Source organism: Numida meleagris, chromosome 5 (assembly GCF_002078875.1).
Source record: "Numida meleagris isolate 19003 breed g44 Domestic line chromosome 5, NumMel1.0, whole genome shotgun sequence".
Lineage (NCBI taxonomy): Eukaryota > Metazoa > Chordata > Aves > Galliformes > Numididae > Numida > Numida meleagris.
This window is the reverse complement of record NC_034413.1, coordinates 69,576,981-69,604,515: the sequence shown is the minus strand read 5'-3', so window position 1 is coordinate 69,604,515 and position 27,535 is coordinate 69,576,981. Positions and strand designations below refer to the sequence as shown.

General features: G+C 43.7%; 2 protein-coding genes across 3 annotated transcripts in view; both read right to left on the bottom strand.

The window, feature by feature from the left end:
- Nucleotides 1-5,867, bottom strand: part of LYPD6B (LY6/PLAUR domain containing 6B) — a 37,164-nt gene extending 31,297 nt beyond the window's left edge. The window contains exon 1 of the mRNA XM_021399747.1: nt 5,647-5,867. The gene's annotated coding sequence lies outside the window, so the exon portion shown is untranslated. The remainder of the gene's footprint in view (nt 1-5,646) is intronic.
- The window catches only part of KIF5C (kinesin family member 5C), a gene marked incomplete at its 5' end in the record, with an annotated part of 69,605 nt that continues 48,512 nt past the window's right edge, over nt 6,443-27,535 (bottom strand). The window contains 11 exon segments of one of the 2 annotated variants that reach the window (XM_021398590.1): nt 6,443-10,034; nt 15,146-15,259; nt 16,257-16,473; nt 18,658-18,726; nt 19,027-19,131; nt 19,891-19,962; nt 22,149-22,209; nt 22,572-22,673; nt 23,439-23,548; nt 24,590-24,666; nt 25,860-25,977. In XM_021398590.1, the coding sequence (XP_021254265.1) occupies nt 15,153-15,259; nt 16,257-16,473; nt 18,658-18,726; nt 19,027-19,131; nt 19,891-19,962; nt 22,149-22,209; nt 22,572-22,673; nt 23,439-23,548; nt 24,590-24,666; nt 25,860-25,977 (1,038 nt within the window). In that variant the 3' untranslated portion in view covers nt 6,443-10,034; nt 15,146-15,152. 2 annotated transcript variants of the gene reach the window in all.

The following is a 27,535-nucleotide window of genomic DNA, read 5'->3' as shown; positions in this document are numbered from 1 at the left end:
CCATGGTTCTATGATCATTTAGGTCCTTCCAACCCAACCATGCCATGGTTCTATGATCATTTAGGTCCTTCCAACCCAACCATGCCATGGTTCTAAGATCATTTAGGTCCCTCCAACCCAACCATGCCACGGTTCTAAGAAGAAGTGATCAAACAAGCTACAGCCAGATAAACAGATGCAAATGAAAGACGCTTGCCACAATTCACACAATTCCTGTTCCTGCCATGGTTTTAGGGGAATAATTAAATGCTCAATGTGCTCATAACAAAATCCTTTACCTAAATGTCCAGTTTCAAATGGATATACCTAAGAACTGTGCTCCACAAAAGACTGGAATCTCACGTGCAAAGATCATTCTCAAAAGTTGGTTCTGCAGAACCATCCTGCAGCAATCTCTGGACTGGGGGAAGACAACCTACTCATCCGCCTGGCCAATTGGGCTGAATACTATCACCGCACTTCTGAACAGTCCTTTATGTATATAAACACACATATACATGCATACAAACACTGTGATTTCTCCGGTAACATAATCAGTATGAAAGCAGGACGAGCTAGGTGACATACCCCAAATGCTGAAGCACCGCTTTCAGCTGATAAACAGGAGTGAAAATTGAAGATGTATGCTGACAGCTGGGACTAATGCTCAGATTAAGGTAGAACTTTGCATTTCTGTAATAACTAAGAAACAGGAACAACAATGAAAGAGATGCACTGTGGCTGCTTTTAGGCTGTGTTGACTTAGAAGCGTACATACTGCCAAGTTTCAAGTCCCATCTTGCATATGTCCAGGCACGTGATTTAGCATGTTATCAGAATTAGTTTGAACCATGTAGGCCTCTTACACGGAAGCACTGCAGGAAAACAGCACCGTGTAAGATTACTGAGTGCCAATCATTGCCCTCCCAGCTACAATAGATTATTGTAAGAAGCAGTCACTTAATAAACTGATAACATTCCTCACAACACAGACGGCTCCTCTCAAAGCCAAAGACAATAGAGAAAATAAAGCACAAGGAAAAGCAATTTAAATGTGAATCGTATCATCACTCCATTACATGCTAGCGCTCACATAAGACAGCCCACGATCTTATCTAGTGATGGTTAACCACAGGCAAGATTGTAAACATGGATTTAACTAGTTAAGAGCGCGCTCCGCAACGCTGAGCAGATCTCAGTTCCCTTCACTTGGGCATCTGAGTGTACAAGTAAACATTTCTCCTGCAATTACACATGCTTCTTAAAACTGTTGACCACATCATGACTTCACCACGGTGGTCAAACTGCACTGACAACCCAAAAAGCCAAACAGGCAAGCATGGCTTTGATAAATGTATCCCTTCCACCCAGCCACGTAGCTCATACCTACACAGAATAAACAAAACCCACTGCAAGAAGCCTGATGCAATTGGGACTCCTTATCACCGCTGCAGTGCTTTATTTTTAGCAATATTAAAGAAGATGGAAATGCATTCCAAAGAAACAAAACCCATAGAAATAATTAGAGGGCTAGCTGCTCCTGCTTTACAAGATCAGAGGTCTTTGGGCATACCCAGAATCCCACCGCGAAACATATTCAGGTGGGATATTAACATAATGGATAACATAAAAATAAACAAATAAATTAGGAAATACTAGCACGCCAGTATAAGGAGTCTATCAGCATTATACTCCTGAAAACACTCCCAGGGGAAGCCAGCAGCATCCCGGATTCTTACTTGCAGTGAGGTCTTTGCAACGTCCACACCCTACTCAGTTTGGAACACCCAACTGATGGCCAACTACAGGAGCACTAAGTGCCCACCTCTGTGGGTTTCAATAGCCAGGTTTCTATTTCCCTGGTAAGCAGCTGAAATGGACCCAGAAGACATTCTAGGACATCCTTCCCAAGACCCCTAGGCCTTGGGGTCAACACGAGAACCATCTGCATTTCCTCAGTTCTGAATGCTTCAGTCAGAGCTGTCCTCAGAAATAACACAGTGCTGCACAGAGCAAAGAAAGGAAGGGGAACAACTCCTTCTCCTTCCGTGCTGTCTGAAATTACCGCATCTCTGTAACTATCAAAATGGCACGGTGTGTTCACCCAGTTTTCCAAGCCCCAGGACCTACCTGTAACAGCACAACAGTTGGATACAAAGAAAGTTCACAAATATATTCATGCGTCTAATGATATTTTCAGGTGTTTGCACACCATGGGACATTTTTTCAAGACTGAACAACCCTTAAAAACAACCAGAAGTGGTCCAGTTAGTTACCTGTTGATTCTCTGTACCTGCTGTTGTTTTATTTCTGTGATGATTTTTCAGAAGATCTGACCTTAGCAGCTGACATGTGTTTAAATACTCACTGCTCCTCAAGCATCTGCTACTGAATGACGGCCCCAGGAGGGCTGCTGCTTGCTCTCCGCGTTATTTAAAAGGAGTGAAAATAAGGTGAGGGTTGGGTCCTGTCGTCTCCCTTTGTTCCTTCCTCCCTCAGCTCCGTGGCTGACTGACCCCAGCCTGCAACGCAACACTCACCAGAACGGGGGAAAAAAACTGTAAGAGCACAAGTGAGACAAATCTCACGCTGAAGGCAAAGTATGGGCACAACCCATGCAGCAAGGAGCAGCCTGAGGGCAGCTCAGGGCTGGGCCACGGTGACAAGCCAGAAGGCCTTGATGATGTACAAGCAAAGGCCTTTTCTTCCCCTCCATTAACTCTTACAGAAATATCCTTCTGCAGCCCTGCAGTCTGGCTTCGAACCACAGAAGACATGGCCACAGTTGGCAAGCATTGCTGAGGAAGGATGTGCCACCACGAAACACACACAGCAGGACTCACAGCAAAATGGTAACCAATACCTTGGTTATCTTGGAACTGCAACCTGCTGAGCTCCTGAAATTGCTGCATTACCATGTACGGTCCCAACAAGACCTTTAGCTGCAAAAACAGCTCTCCAGAAGAGGCAAGTATCTGTTCTGCACACTGAATCTCTCATTTCCTATAACTAATGACGCAGAAATCCTACTTCACTTGACACATCTTTCTTCTTGACTAATTACACTGTAATTATTAACTTCATGCTGCTGCTTCACAGACAAAGAGAAATTTTCAAGTCCATGCAGATTAGTGGTAAATCTGCAGCTAATATCTCAATAGTGTTTTAAAGACCTATTTTGAGTTTTTCCACGTGAGACAATTTGTGTAAGTTCACTTTTGCTGTAGTCTTGTAACTCCGGTAATCTCTGCAAACGTTCACTTATTTACAGCAAGGGTTGAGAAAGAATGCGATTTCGTTTCTGAATTGGATTATTTTGAATTCGCATCATTTCCACAATCCATCTTGCAGAATAACGGCACCAAATCAACATCGGCAGGTGGGAATCACAAAACTGGATCACAGAGCCATCCCGGCTGGAGCAGACCTCTCGGATCCCCAACTCCACCCGCCTCCCCATGCCCACTGCCCACCTCCCTCAGTGCCACGTCCCCCAGCTCTGGGACACCCCCAGGGACGGTGACCCCCCACTCCCTGGGCAGCCTGTGCCATGGGGTGCGATTCCACTCGCACTCCACAAGTACAACCTTAAATATACACACATCGAAAAGGGACTGCAGAAAGGGGTCACGTCTCCAGGTACCCGGAGTAAATTAAAACGCCTCATGTACTCTGTAATCCCAGCACGACGGTGTCTGGGAAGAACTGTGGCAATCTGCATTTTGTTTAATGTTTGACTTGTAGGCTTAACTTTACAGCTTTAGAGCCCTGGATACTGGACCCACCTTTGGGCAGACAGATCTCCGAGCAGCCACACCGCTGCAGAGCTAAGATCAGGCATCTGATAATGCCCTCCATCCTGCCACTCTCAGATGGAACATCCATCAGAGGATAACCCCACGCAGTCCTGCAGCCAGCAGGAGCCAGACACTACAGAGAGCACCGAAATGCTGAGTCTGGGGAAGGTGCTGCGTTACTTGAGCCAGACACAACAGATGGAGGCAGCAGACTTTTGGGCAAAAAGATGGCCCCAGTGGGAGAACAGCGCTGAGACCGAGCACCCACCCAAAGCTACGGGCTAAGGGAAACCCGCCAGAGGAAATTACAGCCCAACCAGTCTTTCTTAGCTTGTTACCAGCTGAGGAAAGGAACGCTGACACTTAAGCTCACATGTAACATCCCACCTCCATGCAGCCACCAAAACGTTTTGTATCTGGTCTCAAATAAGTTGAAGCTGTAAGGCAAAAGCAAGACCAGCGAACAAGATTTTAAGCAGCGAGGGGATACGCAGAATGCTGCCAGGTGAGCGGGCTCAGCGATGCACCGGCCGTGTGTGCATTTCCTCATCTATTTCACAAGCTTTTAGCTCAATTTCTGCAGATTAAGTTGAGCTCTGGAGGAGCGCAATTTGCCGCAACAGGTTTATTCACATCGAGACAAAGCTGGGGCAGCATTTTTCCCCAAAAGGATTAGATGACTGTAACTTCTACCACCTGCACTTATGCGTGTTTAGACTGCGGGAAGGGTAATCACCACACTGCAGGGCACGATCCGCAGGGGTCGGGGAGATAATCTCCCTTCCATCTCTCCATTTCTGACATTGCCCAATTGGCAAGGTGCATAATAGAGGATATTAGTCTTCCCCGAAGCGCTGGTTATTCATCGCTGCCATAGGCAGCTCTACAGATCTGAGATTATGAACCGGTCTACAACGGCCGCCTGTTCCTTCCAGCTCCAAAATTCTCCCCGTGCAAAGCCGGAAGGCCACGCCGTTTTTCAGATACAAATTATTTTCTCCTTCTTTAAAGGCCTTGGCAGGTAAGCGCCTAAAGGCGCACGGCTACATACCGAGGAGCAATATTAGAAGAGATCACTGTTACACCAATGGCCTGCAGACCACTGCGGACAGCGCGTTTTTAAGGAAGTTTTTCTTCTGCAGTTGAATTTCCTCCTAAATAACAGGGGAGTATTTAGAGCGAACATACAGACATAAATCAAGCTCTGCTCCTACCTCCAGCCTTAGTTTTCAGCTTCTGTAACTCACGGTAGGTTTGAGGGTTTCAGGCTTAACTCCTCCGTCACCAAGTTCGTTCCCTGGTGGCTGCAAGGCGCGGCACGCTGCAGCCCGCAGTCTGGGTGATGCTGGATCTCCTCTCCAGCGCTCCCAGGGCTGCAGGAGAAGGCTCCCACCCGTCCCACAGCCCCGTGCACGCACCCAGCGAGCAGACCGCAGCTGCCCAGCACGGCCAGGCTCTGCTGCTCCTTTTCCTCCTGCCCGCCCGGTTGAGCATCCAGCAACGGCTGCCGGCCTGGGGATGGGGCTCATCAGAAGCATTTCAAGGATCGGCGCGTGGGATCCACGCGACCTAAGCTGATTACGGGATTTGCTGGGCTCCCAGCGCCGCGCAGACAGGGCCAGGCCGGGGACACAGCCCCGGCGCAGCGGGGCTCGGGCCAAGGGCCGCGCTTACCCCGGGAAGGGACGGACCGAGAGGCTGCGTCCGGCTGGGAAATGATCACGCTGGGAAGCGCTAATTGACTTAAAGCGAGCAACGCGTGGCAAGAAGAGGGAGAGACTCGGCAGCAGCAGCAGCAGCGCCGAGTTAACCGCGGGCTGACCGAAAAGCAAACGCAATCCGCGCGAACCGGGAGTACGGAGCAACGCACCTGCGGCTGCGCTTCTGTCCGCGTCGCGAGGCGCGGGGAGCACCGCGCTGCCGCTCTTACGACACCGAGCGCGGAACCGCGGCTTCACAGCACAGCGCGCCCACAAAACGCGCTCTCCGCTTCCCACGTCGCGGCCGGCCGCCCGCCCGAAGCTCCTCACGGCTTCCCGCCCGGCCCCGCTCACCCGCCGCCCCGGCTCGGCGTGAGGCGGGCGGTGCCGGCTGCCCCGCGGGGTGGGGCCGGGGCGGGGAGCGAGCGGCGCTCGGACACCCCCACCCCCCCCCGCGCGGTGCCGGGCCGGGTCGGGCCGCCGGCTGCGGCCTACACCCCCCGGGGGTCGCCGAGCCCAATCCCGGTATGCGCGGAGGCCGCTGTCCCTTTGCGTTGCTGAGAGGAAAAGCGCGAAGATAATTAAGCTCCCGAGCGCGGTTTCAGGGAGAAGGCGAGGATGCAGGAACTTTTAACTCCATTATGCTGTATATAAAGCGAGTGTAACACTCCTATAAAAAATGGCAATCTGCGTGAAGGGCAAGGGGAAGAGTGTCCCTGTCAGCCTGCAGGCCACTGAGAAAGGATGGGAAGAAGGAAGGCCGCCGTAGAGACAGAGCAGAGAAGATACGATTATAAAAAGTGACAATAATACCCCACGCTTGTTTCCCAGCAAGCCATACAAGCCTTTAATTACTTCCCAAGCGCTAGGAGGAAAAGCCAAAATCCGGGCAGCATCTCCCAATGCGGCTCTTGTTGAACAGCACGCCCCGTGACCGACACACGGTGTCACACAACACGCACGCTGCAAAGTTTAGTTCCGTTTTATTTTCCACTGTAACGGTTTTCAAATGATACATCATGCAGTCTGCCAGCGTACCCATCCATCTCCGATAGAATTTAGAACGAAGATAAAATACTTATCTCCACGGGATGGGGGAGGAAGGGTTCAGATCTGCTATCAAGAGATTAATACATTTCAGCATTGCTCGATGCAATGGCAAAAAAAAATTTCCCCTTGTTACCAGCAAAAGGTGTCCACACTTTATTTTTTCCTAAAATGAACACTACTGTAAAGATACATAGAGCCCAGAGAATACACATCTGCAGTACACGTCACACACTTTACAAACTAGACATGTATAATTCTACAGAACGCCTCAACCCCTGCGGTTCTCCCACCACAAGAAGTGTTTCAATGGACAAGATCGTGAGCAAAGTCGTGGAGCGGTGTTCCATCCCGTGCAGCAGATGTTGTCCGGTGCGCTTCAGTCCGTACAGGCACAGCAAAGAGGAAAGTCAAAAGCAAGAGCAGGTTAAGATCATCCTGCCAACTTATCAACTCCGTTGCTTTCCAGTTGGTACACACCCTCATGTTTACACAAGGTCTTCCTCCTCCGGTAGTGGAAATTGGATCAGGCCTTTTTCTTTTGGGCCTCCATCAGCAATTGGTTTAAATGGCCATTGATTCCAATTCAACTTCTTCATTACAACTCCAAGCCTTATTTACCAAAACGTCAGGTAAATGTGTACCTTTAATGCATAAGGCTTTGTGAAATGCAGTTTAAAAGCTACTCATTAGGTTCTCTTGGCAGAAACCATCGTTGTAAAGGGTTTTTTTTTTTTGAACTTTGTTGATTTTCAATATTTTCAGGATAATCCGATCTCACCCTTGTTGAGTAGAACACAAAGGTAAGATGTGTCAGCCAAGATCTTCCCAGGTTTAATTTTCCTTGCCTTTGAGAAAACAAGTCAGTGAAACATGGATTCGAGGACAAACTCAAGATATTTGAACATATCATTAAGAGAAGCTCAGCTGAGCAGGAAATAGTTTTTTATTCCCAGAAAAAGAACAATACGCACTTTAGTTCCCATCTGAAGTGTGTTGTCCGTTTGTGAACAGTGTTTCCACCGAAATGTGTCCCATGCAAGACATCTTAGATGCGAAGTTTCATTTGCGCTATACAGATCACAACTTGAAAATTAGCCTAGAATAAATATAACACAACATTCAAAGAGCAAAGTAAGACAGCATCAGGTACTGGAAATGGCAAAAGACAGGGTTTGATCCCTGCAGAGCAGACGTGTGGCTTTCATTTCTATGTATAAAATACATAAGACTTAGAAATGGTACAAAAGTTGAATATACAGTACGCAATACAAACTTAAATTGCCTCTTTAAAATAGGCTACAAAACAAGAATCTATAAGCAGAATAAGTTCAACGGGCAGACTGAATAATTCCCAATTAAGCATCTCGTGTATTTCTTTTGGAGGAGCTTAGCTGAATGCATCTTGTCAGCATTTCAGTTATAGAAAGTTCTCTTACAGCCTTGATGCAGAAGTTAACTTGGAGAAACTCAGGTTACTTTAGCTAGATGAACTGACTGGCTGATCAGCACTAGCACAATCAAGAGATGTCAAAGCTAACTTATTACCCAAGCTGAAGAAAGCTGTCTAAACTGTCATAGGTAACTGATGACAACAGCGTGAGGAACTTAGGAAATCGCATTTAAAATGCAACTCCCTAACAAATTTTGAATTCAATTTATAGAACAGAAGCTGTACTACAATACAAAATCGGGCAGCAATTAAGAGTTTGGTATTCTTTTTTTTTTTTAAGACAGAGCTGTTTTAGAGCAAAAACAAGAGGATAATTAGCTTGTAGCAGAAAGTTCAGCTCTGAGCAGCTGATGAGATAGCACAGAGTAGTTCTGAGTCAGTAATTCCATTAAAGATTGCATATGGCGAGTTCACAGTTCATTTTCCTGGCAGTGCACGTGCACGTAAAGAAAAATATAAAACTCTGAAAAATACAAAATAAATTAAATACATGCAGATTTGCAACTTCATTAAATATTTTCGCAAATACAGTGCAACATCAAAAAAAAAAAAAAATTAAGTCCAACTTACAACAAGAAACTGAGTAATTTCAGTCGGGAAAAAAAAAAAAATCTAAAGTCAATTCGCAATGTTTCAAGAGGCTCTCCGTTACCGAACTGGTTTCATGTCAACGTGAACGCATTCAGAAATGAAAGAACAAATATCTGTGTCAAGCTAAGAGCAAACACCTGCAGAAGAACTGAAGGGCCACGCTCAGCCATAGCTGCCCTGGGAGCCGCGCTGCTGGGTGACGTGGATTCGTGACACAGCGACCGGCAGCGGGAGCAGCAGCAGCTTCTACTGCAGCCGTGCTCTCCCAGAAGGATTCCAGTGCCCCCTTGCTGAGAAGCTGGCAACGTTCTGCCTGGCACCAAGAAAGGCTCTGAGCGCAGCAGGATGACTTGCGTGTCGTTACACAAGCAATAAATACGTCCTTTCCCCCTTGCAGCGTCCTCTTCGCCTCCTAACAGATGTATTTCCGAATTCGGTCTGCAAGGGGCAGCTTGTAACCCGCAGGTCCTCTGGGACCCTCTCTCCTTTAAGGTAGGGCCTGGGGCTTTGGGGGATTTTTCTGTTTTTTTCTGTGAGGGAGCGCCTGTTCCGGTCGGGGACTGCTCCCTCCCGCACGTGAATTCCGGTGCGAGCAGATCGGGGCTTGCCGGAGGCACGCGGGAAGCGCAGCGGGGACGCTGGCTGGTTTTCCCGAGGCAAAACTTCTGCAGCGTTCTGAAAGCCTTCAAAATGTCATGGAGAACAACGCTTACCCATCACGCTCCAGGAAAACCCACCACCACGGGGAGAACTACAAGCAGACCAGACCGCAACTTGAAGATAAGTCACACACGCAGCCGTGTAGCTACCAAACTCCAAAAACCTAGGTTTATACTAACAGATTTCTCTGCATCCCGTTTGATCTTTACCAGGTACTGCAATAAAGGTGATTTGGTACAGTCCAAAAGATTCGATCAGGATTTTACAAATGGTTCTTTGGGGAAATTTACTTCCAAAAATGTAAGCAGTAAAATTAAACCATGTAGCAGCACATTTTCGTATCCCTTAGAAATATAAAATAATATGTATATTATACAGGAAATCAGTCACGACAGAGCACAATCACCTGCCTTTGATGGCACTTGGTCACCGAATCATTAATTCTTGGATGCCAGAAGTCGGGCTTTACTGATGGGACAGAGGACTTCCAGCAGCATCGGTCTGAGCGGAGAGGCCCCATCCTACCCAGCGCCAGGGGTCAGGCGCCGGCAGTGCCATGCGGGGTGGCAGACTTCCTATGGGTACTTAGATGGTTGCGTTAAATACATTGTACAAGTATCTGTAGAAGAGTTGAGCTGAGCACTTCTGTACACGTGGAGATCCTACGAAGCTCAAAATACCTAGGGCCAGTGCGTCGCAGATGGCGGTAGGAAGCGCGGGATGAATGGAGTGTGGGTCAGGTTGAAGAGGGGGATAAAAGAAACTAGTGGCTTAATGATAGTCTGTAACATGCTAAGTGGGACTGACCTGTCAAAAGAGAGCGAGAAAGGTAACAATAATTAGTGGATGGTTTAGGTTGGAAAGCAGATATGCAACACAGCAAATAACTGATACCTGCACTTTGCAGAAACTCAATACACAGCGACTGCATTGCCACAGGAACATCAAGGTAAAGCACCACTTTAGGAATTCATGGAATAAGAGTCGCAGTTACTAAGTCCCAGAGAGGAATTTTGTCAGTTTCCAGCCCACAAATTGGCACAGTCATAAGGAAAGAACGCTCTTGGTGAAATTCATTCTTTGCCACCTCTAACACAGCATTACATCTTGTCTAAATACATCCTCAAGCACAACAGAAAGGCCTTTTTTCCCCCCTTTTATCTTTCTGTTCCCTTAATGGGATTTTTCTCTCTACTGCTAGGAGCTGAAGAACAGATGCGTGCGTATCTTAATTAACAAGTAAGGAACACAACCGAGTTTGCAAGCATATTATACAATGAAAGGAACAGAAGACTGCAAATCCAGGCAAACCATTCTTTTGCACGCGTCTCCTGGAAGAAAAATTCACCCCTGGTGTGTACACACATACAAACACCCACACATATATAAAATAATATCAATAATGTGCATATAATATAAATATACGCATATAAAATATTTTATATAATACCCTGATGAGGTATTATAAAGATTGTCGCTATCGTTTTACATAAATATATTGATATTTTACAGGCTTCTTCCTCACTAATTTAATGATGGATCCTGTCAGAAGTTCAAAGTAGGTTGCTAAGCACAACGCTGATTTGCAGTTTGTTATAAATAACTGGAGGTACCGATTTTTGATGGCATTTGAAATCTTTACACATTTCTCATTAGCCACATGGAAAGCAACACATGAGCAACTGAACGTGCCTGGCACTTTTTAAGCAGCTAGTACAAAATCTTGCAAAGAGAGCAACATTTTGCCTAATTATTTGTTTTCTTGTACGATTGTTTAAAACAAAACTTTTCAGTATTAAAGATCAAGTTATTAGAAAGAATCAACTCATCCGTGTTTTTTAAATTGACCCTGATTTAGCAATGGGAATTGTAGCTAGTTATCAGCCTCATTAACATCTTCAAGGCAGCTGGGATAGTTGGTTATTAATTCATGCATTTTATTGCCTAGACCAATCTAAACGGTCTGCCTAGATTAAATATAGTTATTCATCTTGCTCAAGGATGGGGAGGTGCTGGGAACATACCAGAGACTTTAGGACAAGGGAAGTCACATTGTCAAGAGCTTGTTTGCACAGTGTGTTTCACAAATACAGATCCCATACAAGTCAGTTTAATAATTTCAGTAAGCCACGATGCAGCATTACTGCAATTGTTAGCATATCTTCATTTCACTTCTCCTCTTTTCAAATGAGGTACCAGACAAGTCTGAACAAACATGAGAAGGGCAGGATAGGCAGATAACCAGCTTACCCAAGATTTGAAATACGAAAGCACACGCTTTGTCAACATCTTTAGCTCCCTGCATCTGCTATTGGTGTGCCTGCCTGTGCGGGGTTCCCATGCAGCACCTGAGCACACCCAGTTGGGCCACTCTGCTCACAGGTGTATCAACATCAGGAGAGCGTCCTTCAGCCTGCCACTTGGTCCTTGAGAAAAGTGTTACAAATGCAGTGCTAGCCAACCTAGAAGTTTGTATACAGCACCTGAACCGCTCTCCAACACAGCATCTCAAGTATTTATTTCATATCATCATCCAGACTTGCCCTGCACCTCAGCCCTACCCGTCCCAGAGCTCTGTCCCCTAGGATAGGCGTGTGATGTCATTAAAGCAGACGTAAAGATGATCCCTGGTCCATCTCAAGACAGTTATTGAATGATGAGCTGCAGAAGTGCAACACCACCACAGCTCAGCTCTCCCTCAGTAAGGTGAAGAACAGGAGCGTGGCCTCCAGATGGGGTGTACGGAAGGATTCTGAGCAGGTCCACGTTAGGAATTGAAAGATGGAATTTCAAAATGAACTGATTTGTACTAACACAGATCTGCCTGCATAGTTCAAGTAAGAAAAGCAATTCAGCATGGATTTCTACCCAGACAGGACTCATACTGCCACAATTATCCTTTTAGCTGCACCAGCGTGAGCTCCCTTTCTCTTAACTTCATCACATCTGTATTTGAGGCATGTCCCAGGTAACAAACTCACTGCAGTCAGATTCTGAAGATTCCCGAAACTGACACAGATTGAGGAATTCTCTCTTAGAGATTCATTCCTTGCCCTGCTGAGTCTTCTGGTTAAGTTGGCTACTGGCAATTTGCAGTTTACAACAATATTTTACTAACGCCCATTGGCTGCTATTGATGGGGCATTCTGCTCATGTTAATGGTCAGGCAACTGGTCAGGCAATTCCTGACCAGTCTAGCAGCAAAAAATGGCTACTGTCTTCATGGCAAATGGTGAGTGAAATAAGACAAATTTCCCCTTATTCTGGTATAAAACTGTCATTCTAAAGATAGTGTTACTTGACAGCAAACATTTATCTACAAAAACCATCCTTATTTCGCTGCCGTTAACTGAATGTCAAAGTTGTGCTCTACTTCTAGATGTGTAGAACGTCATTTAACAACACGGGGCGTAGGGTCAGACTGCTCAACAATGTTATGAAAATAATCCGTACAAAATTTACCTGTACAAAATGTTCCCTGCAGAAGCAGCACCTTCCTTAATACTCTTTACTAAAGCCCCTGGGTCTTCACCCAATGAGCTCAGAATTCAGATTACTAGGATACTCCCCAAATCATTTGGCAGCCACATACCTACAATTTGCCAACAATATTTTAATCAAAGGACCGAAGCTGATGAGAGCTGACCTTCCTCAAGCACTGCCCGGTCTTAATTTACCATATCTTCAAGACATCCTTCTGGATTTGTACCAAAAAAAACCATCTAGAACTTAACTGAGCTTTGAATAAAAAAACCAAACAAATGTAATGCCTAAAAATATGGTTCTGTGAAGTAGCACTGGCAGCATGACATTTCAAATTGTTATCTGATACTACAAAAACAGCTGGGCCTAAAACTGAATCTAGTCTGAAAAAAACAGAAAGGAACATAACCATCATTTAAGAAACACACAGAGACATGCTTTTTTAATGGCTTCCTTCCAAACTGTAGGGCTTCCATTTGGTTTTCAGATGTTTTTTGACCCTAATTTCTTCAGAAACCATAAACCCCTAAGTTTAACCAGTTCCTCCTAAGATCTTCTCAATCCTTATTCTCCACCCCCATTACCTATGAGCTACTCAGCAACACACTCGGTGTGGCCCGAACCTGCTTATCCCCTCAAATATCAAACTCAGCATCTAAAACATTTGAGATTGTTCTTTATTGACTTCCAAACTCCTACTTTGTTATACACTCAACTCGTGTTAAGTGCATTTATTTTACTAATAACTTCTGTTAAGCTACAGTTGTTTGCTCCACGTGTGCCTATAGCTGGTGTGTGGCCTGCTCAAGTCTGACAGTTTGAATTTCACAGCAGATGGTCTATTAAAGGCCTGCCCAGTTTAGGCAGGTAGCAGCTTTTTTCCCCACAGAGCAGCTGTTATTATATATGTTTAGAAATAAATTATAGGCTCCTTTATCACACTCTTTTCCCTTTGCTCTTTCACGGGAATGCAATGAAGTAGATAGAGGCTATATTTCCCATGAGATGGAAAAGCAAATTTCAGTTCAGAATCAACTAACACACAAAAGCACTCAGCAAAGACTTGCCCTAATTCATCCAGAGCAGAAATATGCTGCTTGCAGCTACAGGGCTCATGGAAAACACAATGAACAGAAACAATCCCCACAACACAATAAAAGGTTGAATGATGTGATGGATGGTTTGCATGCATGCATGACATGAAGCATTCTCCAAAAGAAAAAAAAGTAAAGGAAAAACACTCCCAAGAATGCCAAATGCCTAAAGGAAACCAGATACTATCAGAAAAGAGTCATAAAACAGAATTAATCCTCCGGAGGAGAAAGAAGCCAGACTTGGAAAGGCAATCTAGCAGTCCACTAGCTGCTTTTCACAACCACTCATTACCATCCAACTCCTAATATGTCTGTAACAAAATTATCATCTACACTACCCCAGAAATAACGAGCATTTAAGGAAATAAATAGAGAGATGGGTGCATGAAGCAGTCTCATGGGACTATGTTGCTCTTCTTTCCAAGACAAGATTTTTGCTTATGAGTAGACACAGAAACCTTAAGTGCTTGCAATAAAGTAAAATATTTACATTTTGAGCTGAAGAGAGCTGACTAAGAGGGCAAAGCAAAAGAAGCAAAAGCAAAGTTTGCCAAATGCTGACACTCAAATTCAGAGAGCTCTGTGCTGCTGCCAACTTAAGGCTGCTTTAGCCCTGCCCTAGGCTGCTGGTCTCTCTGGGTGCTCTGGGTATGGGTGCTCTGGGTATGGGTGCTCAGGAGCAGGAGGGAGCAGGTGCTGTGCATGAGGGGCAGAAGGAAAAGTTAAATGCTTGTGAAGAAGCATGTTTACCATATGGATCCATCTCTCAAGTAGTCTCTCACCCTAAAGCATGAAGTTTTCAGCTCCTAATGTTTTCCATGTTGAACTATGCCCAGGAAAAACCTTTACTAGTTCCCAGGTGCGGTCTGTCCACAGCCAGCTCCTGCATGGGCACAGAAGCGCTTGGTGGCTCTTCAATCACACAGAGCTAGCTCCTAGTACAGGGTTACTTACTAGAAGTCTTTATCCTTACAGAATATCACAAGGAAACATACTCGTGTTAGAGGAAGTAGAAGATGAAGCAGCCTCTGGGACTCTGTTTTTAATACATGAGTTTCACACTTCTGTGTGCGAATTTCAGTACAGCTTGCAGTAGCTTTTCAGTTTATTAAAAAAAAGTTTCAAGCGATAAGTCATTAAAATAAAAACTCCAAGCAGTAGCTTGCAAAGTACTCTAAACAAGGCAACCCTCGCTTAAATTACTAACTTCCTCAGTTAAAACATAGGCAAAAGACTCCGACTGAAACTAGGAAAAAAAAATGCCGTGGGTCTGCTAGAAGCAAGATAGAGGAGAAGTGGTGATCAGTGAAAGAACGGTTGGGTAGGTTTCTTTGGTCTTACTTCTCATTTATTTGGTGCTGTGATAGTAGCTGGAGTTTGACATCCCTCCCCCTCGGATGGCATGGACAGCTGTTGGAGAAGACGCTGGGTAATGACCAGGGCGGATGGGCTTGGCTGCAGAGAAAGCAGGAAACCAAACAAAACAGTTAGCTTTTCCAACAGGATTTTACCTCACCTTCTCCTTTAGTACAAAGCCCATTGTGTACAGGAGAGAAACTGCTTCTCAGTTTAGTCTGTAATCAGGAACACGGTGTTCCCTTACCTTGGCCAACGACAAATACATCGCTTTCCTGCTTGTGACAGAGCCCTTTGACCATCTCATGCATGCCTATCATCTCTACAAAGATCGTGGGCTGTCTGTACAGCAGAGAGAAGCCAAGACTCACTTGGTGGTCACTGATGTACCTTCTATGTCCAATTTCCTACCATGGCTATTTATGTAACTCCAGACAAAGCAGAGACAAAACTGTTAATGGCTTTTTAGGAGAGGCAGCGTAAGGCAGGAAACGCTGCGTGCTGATTTTTTCCTCAGGTTTTAAAGCACCGATGTTACCATCACCATGCAATATATTATCCTTCTATCTTAAGAATTCCAAGAAATCATTTCAAAAATTGCCACCTGAAAGGTCCTGTATTAAACACTATTTGATTGCATGCATGGATTCAGACTGTACCACAGAGATAAACCGAGCATCTGCATTATATAGGAATATTTGACTCTACACAGCCCAAATGAAAGCACAAGGAGTAGTAATCAGAAAAAGAGAGGTAGGGGCTGGAAAGCAGAACAAGAGCATGTGGGGTAGCAGGAAGAAGGTGAGAGACTAACTTAAAGAGACAAGTTTTCAGGTCATTAGAATGGCACACAAGAGCCATTATGCCACTTATTTACTGAGCTCAATAGCAAAGGCACTTTAAACTTTAGGTGGGGCATATTCTATTAAAAAGTGCAGCCTTTGAAGCTTCTTGTGCAACGGAGAAGCAGACCCAGAGGTTTGCCCCAGACTCCTGCTTTCAAAGCTCTCTTTCTTTAAAAAAAAAAAAAAAAGAGCAAACAAACCAACCATGAAGTATGTGAGCAGTCGCTCAGCCCTTAGCAGCACGTCCTTACCGATTTGAGCAGAGTGTGCTCTCCGTGCCATGTTTTTGGCTCTCACAGCCTCCTTAATGCGATCCACCTCCTGCTGGTACCGCTTGCGGTCTCGCATGGCGTTCTCCTTGGCCTCCTTCAGTGCACTCTCCAGGGCCTTAACTCTCTCTGCCGTAGCTCTAAGTCGTTTTTCCAGCTTAGGAAGCTCACAACGAAGATCTGCATTATCACGTACCAACTGCAAGAAGAGAAGTTTCAAAAACGCCCCGTGAGAAACTATAGCAAAGGTCATCTTACAAGGAGAGACAGAAATCACCACTATTGCTCTTCACAACTTGTACATCATGAAGGAAAGAAACAGGTTTCCTCCAGAAAGGCCTGTAAAAAGCTCACGCCAAAGAATGATTTTCTCTTCCTATTAATCATGCTGGTTATTTGTCCAGCTGGGCTACAGATCATCCAAATTCAACAGGAATATCAAAGAACGCAATTTCACAGATGACCCTGAAGAAGGGAGAAGGCTCCGGATGAACCCTGCCACTGCAGGGCACTACTACAGCAACCAGTTTTCCAGACCCTCAAAGTAACTCTGCATTTCTCAGGATGCAGACACGTCTGGCATTTCACAGGTACTTGATCACCACATTACTTAAAAACCAGAGTGCTTATACATAGCTTACAGACAATACTTGGCATCACCAAAAATTCACCATCGCCAATGGTCATGGCACCTTTACCTACTCATTCCCTATTCAAGCATTAGGGAAAAGTGGAAACTTTCTGTTCCTCAAACATTGCTAAGAACTCACTTTAAGCCCTATAGCTATAAACATAGTGATGACAATAGGTAACTTTAAATTCATAGACTTCCTTGATTAAATATGAACCTGAACAAGCTCTACTGCTTATCAGAATAATATCTAACATTATATGCAACCATAGCCAGGGAGGCAGACTGATTTTTAGATAAATGAAAACTGATGCAAACAGATTCTGGGTTTAAAAAAAAAAACAAAACACAGTACAATTTCTACAGAACAATTATACCATTACTAAAAGTCAACAGATAACAGCTCCAAAAAAATGATACTCCCCCTTCTGAAGTAAAGGGAAGAAAATGGTTTCGCTACCGTATAAATAACACAGTAAAGCAACAGCATGCAATAACATTCACACATTGTTTCACAATCAAAACGTTTTACACCTGCTAGCCCAGGCTGAGTGCCAAAACAAAAACACAAGCAAAGCTGAAAAAAAAAAAAAACCAAAAAAAGTCACAATGTGCTTTTGCTGAAAGTGTCGAGCACATGTTCTACCAAGCAGTTCTAATTCGGAATAAGCGCAGGATGATCTCCTATTCAGGTCAAGCCCAATGTCATTTTTTATTTAAGTTTCTTATGAGACACGAACTCCTCAGTTGTTTTTGAGTAAATATACGTTAACGGGAGCTATAAAAATCTGGATCTGGAAAACTAGCAGACACACGAGCAGAATGCAAAAAAGGCAATACAGTGAAACAGAAAACATTATTAACATGTCCTGATTTCCACATTTAGAAACTGGGTCTTTAAACCATCTGTTAAGCAGGAATCTTAAAATACTGAACCTTAATGGACACTTGTCACAGTCCAGCACTGCTTGCATTTTTGGCATTTCTACAGGAATAAATAAAGCAAATCTTGGAGATCGCTGTGTCTCTCTAACAGTTTCAGAAAACTGCAATGGAGAATGTTATGTTAGTATTCATAAACGAAGGCAGAAGCCTCTTCTACTATTTTGTACTCTGCATCTGAGAAGAGGGATACAGTTCAATAAAACTTACATCAGACATCTTAGAAGAGGGTGGAAACTTACTTACTGGCAGAAATGATCCAGTTTTACCTAATGAGATAGATATACCCAGATACATACACACACTATTAATACATAGACTTCCAAGGAAGCAGAGGGTTCTTTCCTTGATCTATACCCATCTGCTTGCCTACAGCACACCCCCTACACCTCCCACTTGTTGGGCTGGCACCCACAGTGAAGGGCTCTCGTATCTCTGAACAGCAGACATCCAAAGGAAACAGGAACTCTTAAGAAAGAGGGAAGAGATGGAAATTAACATGCCCAGAAACGGCCAGCCTCAGCATCCTGGGGAGGTACCAGCCCTTAAGCTGCACAGAAGACCTCTATTTCCAGCAATAAAATCTGAGGTGAAGAAGGAGGAAGGGGGGATAGATGTTCAGTGTGATGCCTATGTCTTCCCAAGGAGCTGTTACGTGTGATAAGCCCTGCTGTCCTGGAAGTGGCTGAACATCTGCCTGCTGATGGCAAGAGCAGAGAGCACTCCTCGCTTAGATTTGCTTGCGCAAGCAACTTTTGCTTTGCCTGGGAAACTGTCCTTATCTCAACCCACAAGTTCTCACACTTTTACCTTTCTGCTTCTCTCCTCCATTCCACTGATTGAGCGAGCGGCTGTGAGGTTCTGAGCTGCCTGCCAGGGCTAGACCACAACAACATTCCAGTAAGTAGGCGTAGTCCTAGTGCCAACGATTTCAGTTGAGAACTATAGGTACCATTTCCTTAAACAGTACCCACATATTACCTTCAAAAATTATTCTCTTAAACATATAAAGATATTATTTGGGAAAAAAAAAACCGTTATTTGTTATACTAGAGAACAGCGTTACAAGTTTTTCCCGTGGGCGAATATTCAGAAGCAATTACTATTAATCAATGAAAAAGGCACAATGGCTTTTGATTTAATAGAAGAACAGTCACTGGGAGGAAGCGAAGCTCCTACCTGTTTGTGAACCTTAGTAAGCTGTTCCAGGTTGTTCTCAAGAAAGGAAATTTTCTGCTTCTGCGCAGCACTTCCGCCTCCATCGTCGCTGTCAAGCTCAACGCTCTGCACAGAGAGGTCCAGGCTTCAGCAAAACCATGCAGAAACTCAAGAGGAAGCTCAGGCACTTTTCAATGTAAGCTTGCCAAAGACAGAAAAGCCTTCCAGAGCCTCAAATTAAAGAGAAGTTATTTCACCTGTTCATTTGATATTTAGGGGCCATGCTGCCCTCCACACAGAAAATAAAATGTGCTTAATGAACAACGTGGGGATTCTGAACAGGAGAACCACAGATGTTAGGGGGGAAAAGAATATCCCTTTCTCCAGTGCTAGGTAACATTTTTACCAAATATGGCTTTTCAATCTTAAAAAATAAATAATAATACCCACTTCCCCAAAGCCACTCTAAAGAACTGAGAAGTACTGGGAAGCCCTTGAATATTTATGCAACGTTTTACTCTGATTCAACAGTTCAAAACACCTGAATTTCTGCTAAGAAACTTGTCTCTGGCCAAACAATAAAAGTCACAGCATTCAGTGGAGCATACGCTAGTGCAAGTTACATTGAGCAGTTCCTGGTATCCATTATACCACCTTTCAGAATGCAGTAACAGGATTGGATCCATCCACTTCACTTAATTACCAAGACTTGTTCTTACCCAATTAGGACCAAACAAAAGCCAAAGCCTGGATAACCATCAGAACAGTCTTAATGCTATTGCTTACTGATACTGAAAAAAAAATCCCATTCTGTAATAATATGCATGTGTGGATTGCAGTACATTGGCAGAGTAGCACTCTTGGATGACAAGAGTATATTCTTACTTTTTTAACACGGGTGGTGAGATCTTGAACAAACAGTTTGCGCAGGTTATGAAGAGTCTGAAGTTCTCTTGCCTGGAATCAATTTACATGAAAAAAACACAAATCAGTAAGACAGAGTAGATATTCTACTTAGAAAAAATAAAGACACCAATACCCCTGCAAATTCGTGTAGATAATATGACTTTAATGGGATTTACTTATAGAGATGTCCCTGCCTGGTACACGCATTGGCTGTTCAAGCAGCCTACAAACAAGCTGCTCACAGAAACACAGGGCATGCATTTTTCCTCTTGCCAGTGCACTGCCATATGCTGTCTGCAACACCAAAGCCACGAGTCTCACAAACTGGCCACGGTTATACATATCTAGCTGCGTGACCCTGGATTCACTGCGTAGCAAATTCATTGACTGGGTCTGAGTGCTTATTCAGAGGTACTTAAGATCTTAAAGTGCCTTTTAAGCTCTGGCAAAAATCCAGGATTTCCCAGCTTTTTCTATATGTCAACTTCATGGGCTCGGTAAAATAATGACCTTACTCCAGACTGAACACATGACAGGAGATGGAGCAATCCTGCTCCCACTCCAAGAAGAGCAAAAATGCTAAATCATGTGCAGGAAAGGAAACTTTCTAGAAAAGCAAGTTCATCTCAATCCCATTTTCACCAAAACCACACTGAAGAGAACTCTCTCTCCAAAGTTGGTAAGTGCAACCTCGGCTTTTCCATTTCACGCTTATCTGCTCATATACTGGAATTTAAATCGATCACACTGTGAGCACCACCATGACTTTGGAAGCTTTTGAACTCAAATTTCTTATCTTCACCTCTGAAAAGGGAAAGTTACAACTGACTATGTACCAAAGATGAGATGCTTCCTCTATGGACTACCAAACAACTAGAAGCTGTACTTTACACACATGGCTCATTTAGGAATTATTCTGTAAAGAGAAGATGCACAGCGTGCCATTCTAAACAGCACAGCTGCAGAGCAGAAGCCTCCCAGAGAGCTGGCATTCAGGTGTGCTGCACAAGCAGACCTCCAACCCGTACCTCCTTCCCACAAGCCCTCTCATCTTGCTTCTGCACCAGCCCAGCGGTGGGAAGGAGCACAAGTCACAGCCAGGGCAGCAGATGTGGTCCCACAGAAACTGTTCTCCATCCCTTCCTCAAAATCACCCCCCAAAAGCCAGCCAATGCCTACAGAGCCCGATGCCCCCCCTGTACAACCATGTAGGGATGAGATCCCATTTGGCCTTCAATGGCACCTGCTTTCATGTGGTTCGCTGTTTGATTTTTTTCTTCCCGTTGCAGCCATAATTAAAACTCCAACAATGTGAAAAAATCATAATTTAAGATAGCTCAAAGCTATTTACTCAAAAGGAACACCCGGGTTTCTGCAAACTGAGTGCATCATACTGCCTAACTCTGACTTCCAGCTGCCTTGACCATTTGGTGTACAGGGTTAATAAAGTCTTCACAACATGCAACCAATGTAGGAGTCTGACGAGTACAGGTCGTGTCAGAGAGGCTGATTAATTCTCTCCCTTATAGGAGTTTAAATAAACAAGGTTTATGGCCTGGGGAGCCATCAGGAGCCAAAGCTGAAAGGACCCAAATAGTCTGGCTTCCCATTTTTATATGTAATGAACACCAGCTGATCCTGAGGCCACCACAAGCTTAATTTTGAAGCATTACACCGAGCAGAAAAGGCACTGTATTTGAGTTTACAACCACAGTAACACTAGCAAAAATAAATGCCATGCTACTAGAACAGCTATGGTTTTGACCAACGTGTGAGATCTTTGAGAAAGCTGGCATATTTTACAGACAGGTAAAAAGGCAGCTTCCAACAAAGGTGTGCAGGAACAGCTCCAAGACTGAAGTTGTCCATCATAGACTGCACTTTTAACATTGCATGCACAACATCAGATTCCTTTACAAGCCACTGCATGGGCCAAGAGGAGGCAGGAATGCATCATTTGGGTGTAGCTACCCTGTATTCAGCATGCTGCTCATTTCAGGTGCTTCCAAGGAAGAAGGGCAGCAAAGCACAGTACTAGTAGCCTTAATAGTGATAGCTTACTCACAGGAGACTACAACAGTAGCATTTTACCCAGAATTTGAAATTCGATTTCACGATTTGAGAAATGCACAGACTTAGCTTTGTCATTTTCATGAGCACTGATGCAAGTGCACCGGTAACACATCAGTGATGAAAACATAGGGAAAAAACCTCAGTAACTTGTAAACAGGACATACCACTGTTTCCTCCAGCCCCTTAAGATCTTCTCTTGCTTGTTCCCTTTTATCATTAAGCAGTCTGAAAAGATCACAACGTTAAGCATTAAAATCAAAAAGGTTTTTAAAATATTCTCTCTTTTTCTTTTTTCTAGGTGTTAAGAAATGGGGGATTTAAGATATGCTATGATATTTCATAAAATTGGAGCTTTAAAAGACCTGTTCAGCAAGCATCAAATCTACTACTGAAAAGCCTAAAATGTAGAAGTATTAAAAAAGGAGCAATTAGTAATCATTCATTTCTTCTGCATGCTGGCTTTGTTACTGAAATGCTATTTTCAGCATGAATGTTTCAACACAAATGCTTCCCACCAGGATGTTTCCTGTGGACACATTAAAAGACACTGGATTCAAGGACACCAGGTGAGAACACTGTTGACTTACATGAGCTTTTCCAGTTTCATTTCTCTCTCCTGGTCCTCAATTTTTAATTTATCATAATCAGCACTCAGCTTCTCTTGTTCCAGCTGCAGCTTCTGATTCATACTAGAATGAAAGAAAAAAAACACAATAAAAGGTCTGAACAGCTGAGTCCTGAAGACCATCAATACACAGTTCAGTCTCCATAAACAAAACTAAGTAACTCTACTGCAAAATTCTGGAAGGCATTAAGGCTAAAGAATCTGAAAACCAACAGCTTTTATTTTAAAATATTGGACTATTCAACAGTCAGCCACATACTCTCCTGCCTTGTTTGTCTTACCTTAAAGGACACACTGTTCTTGGATTCTTTCTGTTCTGCTTCCTCATTTCCCTACCATTATTTAGCCACACTATAAACATGGACAGAAGGAGTTCTACAGCAGGATTGCCCAGATTTTATGAACACTTCAAAAATAAGAGCACAGCAGTAAAAAAAAAAACTAAAAAAACCCTTAAAACCTTTCCAAGCAGGGGGGTATCTAACAGTTATATTCCTGTGTCACAAAGAAATACCATGAATGTGAAAATGGGATACACTGGAGTCTGTGACATACCTATAGGAGGCTCTCAAAACCTTTGCTTTTCAAATCTGTTCCCTTCTCAGCTTCCATTATCTACAATATTATTCTTTCCTTCTCTTCTCTCTAGTTTTAAAGAATTAAAGAACTCAGCCCTTTCACCCACAGCTGTTGCATGTAAGGATGCTATTTTCCATAAGGCTCTGAAGCACAGAGATATCAATTAAAACTAATAAAACCAACCAAAAAACAGCCCTGTAGTGTCACAGAGCAGTACAGGAACACAAAAAGTGACAGCAAGTAAACATACTCTCTGATTTCATCGATTGTTTTCTGCTTCTCTTCAATTTCATCTCTCAGCCTGGACAGCTGCTTCTGATGGGCTTCCCTGTGACTCTCCATCTGCTGCTCCAGTGCCTTCTGCAGAGCACAAAATGCAAAGCCGTACATGAAACAGAAATCAAGCAACACATCTAAGCTTGGTTTTTACATATCATCTAAATTAACCCATCTTTCTGGATTGACTATCCACAGCCCCGTTATTTAAATTGTAGGATTAGGTATATTCCAAGTTGTAAGAAAACAGCTGAACTCATCCCACTTTAAATTGCTTATCAATGACTTGCTTTTCTTCTTCCAAATGTAAGAAATAGCTTTATAGCTGTTTTAATGACTTTTTACAATGGAGGTAAAAATTCTCAAGCTGACAAACCTCTACCACTGCCTTTGTAAAACTGTATTTTTTCTTTTGCACATCAGAAACACTACTGGCACAGCATTTCCTAGTATTTCTTCTTTCCATTCTACAGAAAGAAGAAAGCATCAGAAAACAGGTTTCTACTTCGTTGTTATTTCTATGAGATAGTCTTGCCAAACAATTTGGGAACATGATCTGGCCTCTTTTTCATTAAATTTTAGTTCCTAAATGACATTAACCCCAGTAACCTGATGCACTGCTTAGCAAATTGGCTTCAGCAGAGTTCCATTGGCAGATATTAGAGTAACACAGAGGTGAATCCTTTTCCAGCCGTATCTCACAAAACCATTCTCAACCACAGATGCTGGGCCTTATTTTTCAGTTCTCTGTTCTCGTGATTTGAGGAACCAAGGCATCTCCAATCAAGCAAACACAGTGCCCCAAGCCTCTGTACTCTCTGAAGTTGGTTCAGCAGACAAACTGGTCTCAGAAGACACTCACCTCAAATATTCAGGCTATAATTTACCTTTTTCCTTCATCTGGCCACCAGCCTCAATACTAGCAGGTTCTCTCATTTCAGATTGCAAAAGTCACTCAATTCTAAGAGATCAGGTTTTCTAACAGAAGCCAGCCATTCTGACAGAGCCAGAAAGTTCTTTCAAAAGCACACAACATGTACAGGAAGACAAGACTGCACTCTAATTATCAGCTAATGAATGATCTCACCAAGAAATCAACTTTAAAATCGCAGCACATGACACTACCTTCATTTCCTCCGCGTCCTGAAGCCGGGTCAGATGCTCCTTCTCCTTATCTTTGAAACTGACCTCGTGCATTTTTTCTGTTTGAAGTTGGAGACGGTTGAGAGTTAACCAACCGATCATAAAACACCCCTAGGTCAAGCCATTTAAAAAAAACAACCGTTGCTTGTAAGGCGGGCAGCAAGATCAGGGTGAGACTGTTTTGGAGACACAGCCATGGTTTTGCAGTACCCTATATGTGACCCCTGTCCAAACCCCGCTGCCGTTACTAATGGCCCACGCAGCACCCTCCCAACCTCCCCTCGTTTCCTATGACTCTGCCTGCAGGGATCCTCCCTTTCCCCTTTCTGCTGGGCACTGGTGGCCTCTGGAGACAGATCATTTCTTGTGAGCAGGGTGGGAAGATGAGACGTTAGAATAAAAAATCATGCAGATGTTAAAAAACCCTGTCACCATCTGCTGCTGCCAGAGTCAGAGAATACCCCGCGTACAGAAATCCAGAATAATTCTAAGGCTACGCTGTATTACACATAAAACAGAAGCTTGGCAAAGCATGAAAAACTGCTGTTGATACAAATTTTTCACACTGAATTAGAATGGGAAAAAAAAAAATAATTCTTAAAAATGAAGTCAGTTGGATCCTACAGAGCAGCCAGGAGAGAAACTTCTACTCAATCCTAATGTGAGCATCTTCCTTATGAATGGGGCAGGGCACTTTCCAGAGAGACAACTGAAATTACATGGACAGCCAGGAATTTTCAAAAGAGAGATTTACCAAGATGGATTTCTGCAGCTTTGCTAATGTATTTTTTTTCTTTGCATCATGAAAGTAAAAGGTAAAGCTTCTTGCAAGGCTTTTAATTCTTTTGAAAAATTAAGTTTCTCTGGATTCTGTGAATGGGTAATGTACAGATGCAACATGTTAACTGTTCTGAATCACAATTTTAGGACTTCACTGCAAAATACAAGCGGACAAAAAGTGCTGTAGGACTACTGAGGCAACAGCTCAACATCAGAGCATGACCTGTGCAATCAGGTCTTCTGTTACTGCGTGATGCAGAGCTTAGGGCTAGGCAAATGAACTAAAATCCCATCTGTTTAGTTGCATTTCTGTGACAGTGGGGACACAAGTATGAAAAAAGTAGAACAGTATTGAAAAATCTAATGCAGCAGCAATGTCAGGGGAGCTGTACGTACAAAGCTTTGTTCAAAACTGCATTTTCTAAAATACATCTGTTAGAAGAAATGATGACCACAAGAACCAGCATTGTACCTTGAGCACGTAACTTGGCAAGCTCTTCATTGAGAGAATCCTGTGACTCTTCCAGCTGCCTTCTCTTCTGCTCCATGTTTTGCATGTAGTCTGTCAGGGACTTGATCTTTGCTTCATGCTTTAAAGACGAAGGGAACAAGAAAGAGATGTGAGTACACACAGTAGTGTGCACACCCAAGCCACCCACCACCTCAAGGATCAGATTAACCCAGAAACTATCTAGCCATATGTCTCTTCTTTTTACATGGTACTGCCATGGTTACATGAGTATGGGAATAAAGAAGCATACTGAGACATCTAACAGCGTAAAAGGCCCCATACATGGTAAGTACAGTTGTAACATAGAGCTACAGATCAGCCAAGGAATAGCAAGGAGTAAAAGGATGCTAGCAAACATACAAAATTACCCCAGCTGAATCCTAAAAGGAAGGAAGAAGAAATCAGCAGCATAAACATATTTCTCTCAGCAAAGTGCTCCGGATACCGACAATGCTCGCTGCTACATCCACATCAGCAATGTCAGAACGAAACCACCAAACTTAGGGCTCAGAGGAGCAGAAGGTTGGGTACAAGGTAAGGAAAAAAGGGTAGAAACTGAAGAAATGAGTGTGACAGCTTCAATGGCATCATCGTTGACACTGAAAGTCTTTCTGCAGGAAATTATTTCTTTTCTCCCTGCAATAATTAGGCCTAGACTAATAAATGGGCTGTTAAGATTTAAATTAAGCCAACAATAAATTTTCGCTTTATAGATAAGGTGTATGTGCCCACTAACAACACTTTGAGCATAACACCTAGCTTCTTCCTGGGCTTAAAAACAGATGGGCCTCAACACCTACACAGTGGCAAGGCTTCCAAAATGGCAAGGCAAGGTGATCACCTGCTTGAGAGTATCTCTGCTTGGCTTCATCACCATGTTAAAATACAACACAAATACAGGGAGGGGAAAAAAAAAGGACGTGGCCATGCAGTCTCACTTCTTACACTGCATCTTTTCACAGCCTTGGATAAGTCACTCAAACACTAAACCTCCACGTTCCTGTCTGCAAACAGGTGCTGAGGACAATAGCTTGGCCATGTTTTGGAAAAGCCCTTTGCATGGAAAGTCTGCAACTTCAGTCTAAGAAGAAAAACACCAACCCAACACAGACAGACAAGCTGGCTCCCACTTAACTCATTCCTTCACTGGGGCAGCGTAAGCCAGCACCACAGCTGAAGGAAAGTGTCCCAGCAGCCCACTGCTGATACCCTCATTCCCAGCTCTGTGCTGCTGATCCTCTTTGTGCCAGCAGAAGCATGCATATAGCTGCTTCCGAGGCAAACCTTCATCTGCTTCACTAATGCAAGTTCCCAAGGAAAGGGAGCAACACAGATTGGCAGGATGACTTCTTCTAGTGGCCGTGTCTACTTTAAGGCAGCATAAAAAGTCTAATTTTACTTTACATTTTTGGACAGCCAATACCCTCAGGACTCAAGCCTCCACAGAATACTAAAGAAGCATACTATCAGCCACAGCTATTACAGCAGACCTGAATAAAGAAATTCTGCTGCAGGACAAGAGGCTATCCTTGCTCCAGGCTTTCTCTGAGTAACTGCTATACATTATATATATATATGCTATATATATATATATATATATATATACACACACAAGTGAAATAAGAGTAAACTCCAGC